Source organism: Solenopsis invicta, chromosome 1 (genome assembly GCF_016802725.1).
Source record: "Solenopsis invicta isolate M01_SB chromosome 1, UNIL_Sinv_3.0, whole genome shotgun sequence".
Lineage (NCBI taxonomy): Eukaryota > Metazoa > Arthropoda > Insecta > Hymenoptera > Formicidae > Solenopsis > Solenopsis invicta.
In genome coordinates, this window is record NC_052664.1 from 23,370,559 (window position 1) to 23,381,094 (window position 10,536).

General features: G+C 38.5%; 1 protein-coding gene across 1 annotated transcript; it reads right to left on the reverse strand.

The window, feature by feature from the left end:
• Nucleotides 1-278: 278 nt before the first annotated feature.
• Nucleotides 279-10,289, reverse strand: LOC105193267 (2-oxoisovalerate dehydrogenase subunit beta, mitochondrial). Its single transcript, XM_011157646.3, has 8 exons — nt 9,977-10,289; nt 9,075-9,152; nt 6,739-6,941; nt 6,231-6,386; nt 5,364-5,535; nt 4,192-4,337; nt 994-1,080; nt 279-575 (listed from the first exon to the last, which is right to left on the reverse strand). The coding sequence occupies exons 1-8, from the start codon at nt 10,116-10,118 to the stop codon at nt 435-437; spliced, it is 1,125 nt and encodes a 374-aa protein (XP_011155948.1). The 5' UTR covers nt 10,119-10,289; the 3' UTR covers nt 279-434.
• Between the last annotated feature and the right edge of the window lie 247 nt (nt 10,290-10,536).

Here is a 10,536-nt window from a genome sequence, read left to right on the forward strand (position 1 = left end):
ACATACGATTACGTGCAAGTTACGTTAAGCAGTAATTTGTTTATATATAAACCAGGTACGTAAAGAGCAAATGAAGTAAAACTATGAAGTAAATATGTAATACACGAAGTAAAACTATGAAGTAAATATGGAAAACGCAAGTACGTGAATTAACGAGAGCGAATTGCTTACAATTATCTTTTTTCCACTTTTTTGGATTGTGTAATTTATCGGATAGGGAGTAAAGTAAGAGAGAGAGAAAAGGGGATAAAAATGTCTCTTACATAAAATGTCTAGAATACCGTGTTAAAAATTTTAAACATTTTATTGATAACTAAAACGGTAAAAAAATGTATAAATGCTTTAGATGCAATTAACGTACGTTTTGCAAGTAACAAATTTCGATAGTCCCTTTTTCACTGTAATAATCGGTGTAACCACTCATTGTCACGATTTTAATACTTGAGAACATCTCGAACAGCTGCGAAGCAACGCCACTTGTCCGGCAGGTAGAATGGCTCGAAGATGTGCGGGAAGGGACAGTCCCATCCTGTGATCCTCTGGACTGGTGCCTCCAGATGCAGGAAGCACTCCGCCTGTATTGCGATTTGACAATGCGCCATCAGAATAACTCGGTGACTCAGTTCAATGCGATTAGCCCGATTAGTTTTACAGATTTTCTATCTCGCGCGCAACCGACTTTCTAATTTATAAGAACCGATCGGCCGGTATCGATTAATCGCGGGCAACAAACGCGGTGGATTTGAGAAACAAGACCGACTAATCGGCCACCGTTAAAAACCGGTTTGGGGAACTATTACGCGTGTAACATTACCATCTCGCGCGTAATTTTATCTCGTCGAAGACTTCCGACTTAGGCACCAGTTTGCACGCGCTGTATTAGGGTCACGCGATAGATCTGGCTATTGCGTTAAATATTTGATGCAAATCTTTCAATTTGCGCAATAAGGAGTTTCATTGTCAGCGCGAAGGGGACTGTAGAGTGGTTCTTACCTGCACGGTAGCGGTTATTTCCGCCCCAAATCCATTGGTCATCGGCGCTTCGTGGGCGATGACTGCGCGTCCGGTTTTCTTCACCGACTGCAACATTCAAAACATACTGTATCGTATACTCAGGAAGGTTGAGTAGTAACTAGTTTAAAAGTTAATAATTTTGTAATTAACTTAGTAATTTTAAATGATTTTATTTTTCATTTTAACTAATTATTTTTTTAAACGCAAACTTTAATTTACTAAATTACTAACAAGTTAATAATTTATCTATGTAAAGGAAAAAGATTATGAAAATAATACGTTTCCACATAAAAGACAATATTTCTTTGTTATTTCATTTAAACTTAATTTACAAATAAAATATTAAATTTGTTTGATGATCCCATATTATAATTGCTTTGAGTAGTTTAACTTTAAAAATTACGAATTTCTAATTTAATACGAATAATACTTTTCAAAATTAACTTTTAATTTAATCTTAACATAACTTTTAATTGAGTAATTTTTTCGTTTATGTAACTTTTAAGGTAACTAAATTAATTTTATAAGCCATTATCTTTAACTTAATTTAGTCAAAATGTATTGAGTTACTCAACCCTGCATGTATGGTAATTCATTATCGGATGTTGCTCGCCAGGCTTAATTCGCGCGTGATTTACGTCCTGTCCCACATTACGCGGCACAATAATAACTTTGCGTGCGTGCAATACACTAATTGTAAGCGGGCGCATTAACGATGTCATCGATACGACGGCACGAGTCATTTTGTAACAGCTATCAAATGCGGGACTACAACGTGATTAACGTTGTAGAAATGCAATCGAAAATGACCGGCGCGATTGGGATACGTAAGCACAATGCTTCCGTGTGCATGTGCACGTGGGCGCGAATGTGTATGTGGGTGTGTGTGTCTATGTGTATCGTTATAAATCAATAACAAAAGTAACTAAATAGATTAGTGCGACTGAACGGTGAATACAGGTTCCTATGACATTTTCGACTAGCACCGACCTTCCCTGCAACTTTCAGAAGTTACAATCTTTCGTTATGGCTACACCCCGCAGGAAACCTACGTGTCTATATTTATCGGATTAATATTTATGGCTTTTTGCATGTCCACTATTAACCTTTATTAACGGGTGCCTTGCTTGTCATAGTAAACGTATGAATTATTGCTCCTTCCTCGCAACGTTCAATTCCTTTCAAACATCTAAGGAGAATTAACGTAAGTTGCATTTATGTTTAAAAGAATAAACTTGATAACGCTATTAATGGTATCAATCCTTTTCACTTTCTAATTATGTTAATTATGCTAAAATATTAAGAGAAGAATATTTTTATTACGTACAATCTAATTTTATGCAATGCATTACGTAATAATACAAAGCTTGTTAAATCTTTTAAAAAAGCTGGATTTTTTTTTCTTGTATTCGTAAGATGTCAAAAGTACTAACTGCTATTAAAAAACAATAATTTAATAATTGAATACTATTTGAATTGAGTGCGCGATAATAATTTATATTCATTTTGTGTTCATGAAACACTTTTGTTTTTAATAGAATTCACTCAGTGCGACTCTTTCAGCTTCGTCCCATACATACTGTAAAAAAATGTTCTCAAAATTACCCACTATAATAAGTGTAAAGTTACTAAATAGTTGTAAATTTCCACTCATTTGTAAATTTGCAATATTAAGATTAATTCTGTAATTTGTAATTAAGCAGATTGCAGAAGTAAATTTACAACATGTCTGGAAAGTACAGAAATGATAAGGTCAATACGTTTTGTAATATTGTATTACATATTATGCATTCAAATATTGTCTTTCTATCATACATGTTGTAAACAATAGAATGATCATTTACTGTGCCCTCACATAGTGCGGAATAGATGCTAGGTGGGTAGAGTTTTCACGCATGCACAGTGAACGTTATACGTATTATATTTTACAGCGATGTATGGAATATTGTTGTCTTACGTTACAAAAATTTAGATAAACGTATAATATTTAAATATCCTGTTATATACGTAATTTTCCATATAAAATAAGATACATTTACTCGATAAAAGCAAATCTACATATTTTTTGTGGAATTACATCATTTCTATAAAATTATAATACATGATTTTTTTTTTTAATATTTGCGGGACTAATCGTGTAATTTTTACATCTATTATATGTAAATTTTTTGAAATTTTTTTACAGTGCAGTACAAAATACAATATAACAATTTCAGCAATATTGCAGCAACGTTGCAACACTTTAGCGGAAACATTACGATATTGCCGCAACATTGCTAGAATGTTCTGGGCTGTGTGAGGTGCAAGCCGCACGGAGGTTTCTCGCCGGAGCGATGCATCAGAATTTTGCTCTGCGAGAGCAGTTTGTCTCATTACGAAATCACGCGGCGTTTCGTAGACACAGGCATCTCGAAGAGTAAACGAGAGACAGCGAATCCGCAGCTGTATCGAAATTGCAGCAAAACAGGTTTTCAATTATGATCATCTTGTCGTACGCGTTTATGCGCGCACACGGTGAACATAACGTAGCGGCGCGGTTTGCAAACCTCGAGGAGATATGATCAAGCATATCATTAAGCGACTAGCGATAGATTAGCATAAATCAGCGCGACGTTAGTGTATGTGTGTGAAAATTCGTGTGCTATCGTAATCCGAGGGAGCATGCGAGGGGGTCAGCCTCGCTCGACAACACGAACGCTTTTCGTCTCGTTCTGGATGAGCTTGATGCGATGATGCGTCCCATCTCTCTGTTACCGCTCATCGCGCAAAATCGAATCGCGAGATTTCGCACGCGCGTCGAAAATCCTTCGACGGAAATGCTTCCCTTTCGCATTATCACTTTCGTTTCAACGACGCATGCAAATGGTGCGAAAGGGAAAGATCTCGATTGCGTTCCTCGTATGTCGCGTAGGTGTGCGTAGGTGATTCTTTGACGCGTTAAAACACGAGTTCCATCGCCCAAGCTGCGAAGTAAATCGATAGAACGGAGTAAGAAGAAGATTTCGCGCGGTTGCTCGGCCCTTGAAATTCGACGTTGACGAGGAACGAGATCACGATGATGATGACGGCGGACGCGAGCGAAAAGGATATATCGGGTTTCTCGCCTTAAACGTGAGATCATTGAATTGATTTTTCTCTTTCTCTCTCAAGGAAACAGCTGTGATAACGTCGGCCCACCTTGCACACGAGTTCCGCGTCCCAAGGTAGAATTGAGACGAGGTCTATCACCTCGCAGGACGCTCCGAGTTTCTTCTCGACTAGGTCGGCCACCTCCAGCAGTACGTGCACCTGTGTGCCCCAGCCAACGAGCGTCACGGCGTCACCTAAGCGACAAAGAACCATAGATGTATTCGTGTGTATGCGAGTATGCGCCAGGAGTAATCACCCTCGCGGACGCGACGATGAAAGCGCGCAGGTTTCTTCTCGCGTATCCTGTTTCAGGACCGGTCGTATCAGGCGAGATCGTCGCTCCGCTCCGACGATATATATATGTATAATGGAAGGACGCGCGATCATACTCGGCAAATTATATTCGTTTCTCGCGCACGAAGGTGCGAATAACTACTTTCCACGACTTCAAACAACGCCTTTCCGAGACGTTATTTTCGTTCGTCAGCGCACGGCGAAGAATGTGAAGAACGGAGAGCCTGTTATACACGCTCTAAACATTTTTCCGAAGAATTATTTTACGACCGCAAATATTTATTCATAGTGCATAATCATTTTCGCGTAGCCCGAAGATCCAAGAACTTCTTATAACACTAATTATAAATACGTCGAGTCAAAGACAACACGCAGATTTCATCACTCTCAATTAACGTTATAAAAATGGAATTTATAAAATGCTGTCTATTATCGCTATTAATTTAAAAGACTGAGAGAAAGAAGCGATTTTTTTTTTATATTTTTGCATATAAATTGCGTACATAAATTACGCATATAAATTACGCACTTGAAAAATTATCGGTACGCAGTATTGGGATTAAATAATGTTAAATGTCCAGGCATTTATATACTTAACCCTTCGTAGTCAATTTAACTCTTAAAAAAGTTCGAGATCTCTAAGTTCAATTTTTTTTTAAATTATGCTTTTTTGAGCAACTCATTATTAAAAAATGTTTACCTTTGCAATTTTTTAATATGTTACAATTAAAATCTTTATAAAACCCACTGTATTTCTATATTCTACAATGTTTAAAGTATGTTCAATAATTTTTTTTACTTGGAAGAATAAAAATTGTGAATACGGCAACCGGTTAAGTACGCTGAGGTCATTCTGACTCCGGTGTAATCAACTTTCAAGAGATGTGACCACGGAAAGTTAAATATCCATTCATTTCAAAACTCACCGCTTCTTACAATCTCAGCCTTGCCAATTTCAATTTTGTAATGTGCCAGGGGCACCTCGTCGATCGCAGTGCGATATAAAGTTTTTGGCTCGAATATGATACAGGGATCCGGCTCGTCGATGCAGCTCAACAGGAGACCTTTCGCGTGCATCGCTCCGCGAGGCACGACGATCTGAAAAGCAAAAAGGAAGGATGATGAGCTCGTTCAAAAACGCTGAGTCGCCTGTCCCCCGCGATAATCGGTGGCTTCACGACTGCCTCAAAATAAGCGTGAAATTGATCGACTCTGGACAACGTTACCGGCGATATTACGTCGCGTCGTTCGATCCTCTCGTAATCGCGATGTATGATAGCTACGACCGGTTGCGCATTAGTGTGTGAGCAAAACTTTCTTCATGCATACGTATACGTTGTACAATATTCATGGAATTTGTTGAGGAAAGTTGTGGGTTCACGGCACTAGGCACGGGATATAGCGAGGGCTATACCCGAAGAACATTCCTGATGATGAGAATTTGGTGACGAAGCTTCCCTCGCTATCAAATCACTGTGGTCAGGTAAACACATCGATTAATTTCCATTTTCAAAAATGAGATTTCACGTGTCAATCGTCACGTAGCGATTACGCCAGCTCGTAATAGTACAGACCTTGTTCAATATTGTAGCAATTGGCTGTTAGGCATTTCGTATACATCGAGGCGCGGCCTTTTACGACCTTATTACGAAATCGTCTACCTCGATAAGGAACTTGTCTTTTCGCTCGGCTATTAACAGAGAGATACCTTAGCCTTAAGACGCAGTCGAGAGGAAGCGAACGGCTCTACGCGTGTTTGACAAATAAAATAAAAAGAATTTATTTTTACTAGCCTTCAAACCAGGAGTGTGCGCGAAGTAGGCTTCCGGGCTTTGAGAGTGGTAAAGGCCTCCGTGGCCAACGGCTCCGCAAGGCGCGCGAACCGTAAGTTTGCCGCAGTCAAACATATTGCCGCTTCGATACCTCAGCTTGGCCGCTTCGTTTACCAACTATAGGAAAAACGTATGCAGTCTCGTTAACAGTTTGAAATAATTAATCCTTAAACTCTATTGAATATCCTTACATTCTATTTAATAATTTATGTGACAAAGGAAATACACATTCCGCGGCATTTGACAGGCAATTTGCAGTTTGCAAAGTTTTTAAGTTATAGAAAAGAAGTTATCGCGCTTTCTGCATTGTTTAAGCGAATAGATTTCTTTGTTAGACTTTTGTTTGTACTTTCTTATTCTTTGAATAGTTAAATCTTCTTAAATCTTTGGACATTCTGGATATATCGTAAAACAGTAAGTAACAATATATTTGTTAGATTCCATACGTGCTGGATGAATAATGCGGCACCTGATCGAAAGCAGGAAATATGTAGTCGGCAAATTGTATTTCGGCAATTGCTGATATTCCCGCGTTGGCTAAGCCGATTCCGAAACCGGCAATTCCTTGCTCACAAAGAGGCGTATTAAAGACACGGTTGGCTCCAAAACGCTTCTTCAAGTCCATCGTGCAACGAAAGACGCCTCCGAATGCTACATCCTCGCCGAATACCACTAAAATTTTAAAAGAAATTGTTAGTCTCAAATTTTCTCAATTTTTATGACAATTTATATTGCGCACACACGTACACACACACGCACGCACGCACGCACGCGCGCGCGCGCACACACACACACTCTCTCTCTCTCTCTCTCTCTCTCTCTCTCTCTTTCTCGATCAAAAATCAATTAAAAATTAATGTCCCTCACCTGTCTCCTACTCTCATCTTTCACCCCACTCTATCTGTCACCCCACTCTATCTCTCGCCCTACTCTCTGTCTCACCCCACTCTTTCCCTCTCTCCCCCTCCCTTTCCACTCTTCCACACCTTCTGCCACTCCTACTGCCACTCCTACGCTCTCTCTCTCTCTCTCTCTCTCTCTCTCTCTCTCTCTCTCTCTCTCTCTCTCTCTCTCCCCCTCCCTCCCCTCTCCCCCCTCTCGTACTTCTAGTACTCTTTTATTATCTGTAGCAAGATGCTTCAAATTGCATTAACATCATTATCTTTATTTCTTACTTTCAATTTTTATTTAAAAATTTTTATTTTAATTTTTCTTTTAGTACATCTTATGTTTTATTGTAATTTTTGTATCATTCTTAAGGTCCATTTATATTTATCATAATGTTTATCGTAATCTGTTTGATGATTGTGCGTAACATTTATCATATTAACAGTTGTAAGGAATGTTTCCCGATTGCTCACGTCGCTAATTAGCTAATTTAATATAAAATATTCTGATTGGCTGTTCTAAGAGAATAGCACATCGTATTGTGAAGGTATATGCAAAATCAATATGAAAAATGAATATCATATTTAGGAACACGTTCACTACTGCAATGTGCTACACCTGAGTGCGCGAATTTTGGGTAGTATGATTTGCCAACTTTAAACTCTTCTCATTTAAAAACTACCGTGTAGTATCGACATTTTGATACTAGGGTTTTTATCTCGAAATGATCTCAGAAATCTGCCATTGACGGATGTCACACGAAGTCTGAAACTGTATAGGAATACAATCGCATTGCGATTTTATCTAGACAGACAATACTCTAGTTTATACAGAGCACTTTAGTACGCGTACTAAGCAAATATTTACGTTACATGTGGTTGAAAATGCCTACTATTTCGATTTGATACGTATTGTATCATATTAGTACACCGGATCATCGTTACACCATCGAATTAAATTAATTTATTACGAATACAGTACTTGGTACGCTTATCGAACAACTGATGTAAACTAGAACCTAGTTTACACCAAGCACTTTGGTAAGCATACCAACCAAATAACGTTACATGGGTGCTTGAAGATGCGTATTACTTTGATTCGATACGTCTCGTCTGTTTGATACGTATCGTACTAGATTAATACGTCATCGTTTGCATCATCAAACCAAGTTAATTTATTACGAATATTGTACTTGGTATATGCCAAACGACTGTTGTAAATTAAATCGGATTGATCGAAAAGTTAGACAACAAAGGATCATTGCTGATTACGTCGGCGACGCGGATTCAAGAAGCACTCGCTGTGCACATTCGCCACTTACACTTCTACGCTCGCGCAATAAAAACTCGGGAGAATTTTGAACAGTAACTTTATTGCAAGGAATACAAGGAGAGAGGATTTTAAAATTAACCGCTATTCGTCGCCCGAGATTGATAATAACACACTGTAAAAACAATTATCCTCACAATTATCTTTGTCCAACTTTTCGACCGGTCTCTCTCCTTGAGCGATGCATGATTCGTATTGTCGGAACACAAGGGCATAACAATATATATTAAAAGTATTTATCAAAATTACTTATTTAACATATATTTATTATTTATTTATTAACTTGGAAAGTTCCGGGTGATAACTAATTGCACCACGTGATTCCGCGAGGGGCTTGAAAATTAAAAAAAAAACATAAATATTACTTCCCGGTTGGGGGCAAAAAGTGACCACTTTTACACATCCTATTTTGTGTTTTGTTGCTGACGTAGTTTCACACTAAATGCAAAAATAAAATTCTTTTCAGTAGAATTTGAATATAGCTCTGCTCCTTTTTTATTCGCTAAAGCAAAACTAATCGGTTTTTCATATATTTGAAACGCAAGTTTTGTTTTACTTGCCATTCCTGAATAGAATAAAAATTCTTACCTGAACGCGGATCATTTTCCAAAGCTATATGAAGCCCGTGATTTATAGCTTGAAACATATTCAGCTTTTGAGTCTCACCTGAAAGCATGATTCTTTTATGTAATTACATGAATAATGTATAATTATGTATGAAATAACTTTGGAGTATGGATAAATTCTACAACTGTTCTCTGCTGCAATACTTGAATTAAAAAACATTCTATAATATATAAACATATCTACGAAACATCGGGATAAATTATAAAATTAGCACTATATTATCAATTTCTTACTCTTATGTCCATTTCCACCAACACTGACTAACTTTGATCTTAGTTTAAATTATTCTTTATTTTTCTTTAGTTCTAAGAATTAGGAAAAGATAAAAATTAAGTTAAACTAGGATCAACAAAGTTAATTTACATTAGTGAAAATGGTGGCATCAATCATTTAAAATTTAACAGTCACGTAAACTCGCGTAAGATCCAGTGGTCTTTAATAATATCAGTGTCAGTAGTGTCAGTAATGTTATTTACACACTGACGATGAATTACATTATTGTGTAATTTTTCATTTTTTAACTTTATTTTTCTACCGATTTGAAATAAATACTTTAATTTTTTGAAAACTATCGATAATTATCGATAGTTTGAAACTTGACTATCGAGAACTATCGACGGTGGCTATCGATAGTTCTCGATCTCTATTGAGAACCGCTGCGTCGAGTGTATCGCGCGGCGGCCGTTTGCTAGTCCGTCTGCTTAGCTTTAGCATCACGTATCGATATATCGAGTCTTTCATCAGCTGACATATGTTGTAGACGTGGAATATGTTGATTTTCTACACGTGAATTGCCTTCACAGAACTTGACACGGGAGATTCTTCTAGAGAATGATTAACATATCCAAGTGGCGTCCACTTACCGGCGACAAGCGACTTCTCGCATGGGAAATACGTAAAGTGCGACTCTCTGGCATGGCTCACTCGACCGACGGAAATCTCACGACTGCGGCTTAAAAGTAACCTCCCAGCGTGCCGCAGCCTCGCGCTTAACTCGCAGAGCATCGTTGTTATTATTCCTTTCCGTTGTCTTCCTCTTTCACTTCGGCCCGTCCGAGCCGAGTAAACCGTTCACTGAAAGGTCGCGAACGGGTCTTATCTCTATTTTGCACACAATGCCGATATTGCGCGGAGCGGATGCCTCCGCTTGACCCCCCGTGAAATTTCAAAACGGGTCTCAGTCGAGGCCGAGTCACGCTAGCGAGAGCGCGTGTGCGTGCGTGCGTGCACGCGACGCACACACCCGTGATCGAGCACGGATCGGACAACGTATACGAACGGGGAACTTATTTCTCTACGGCCTATGCGACAACAGCTTATAGCTCCGTGAACGCGAGCGTGACTCGATCGAAAAGGGGATAGAATTCCTATGAGAGGGGGAAGAACAGAACGACTATGATAAGCCTGCAAACATTAGTAATAT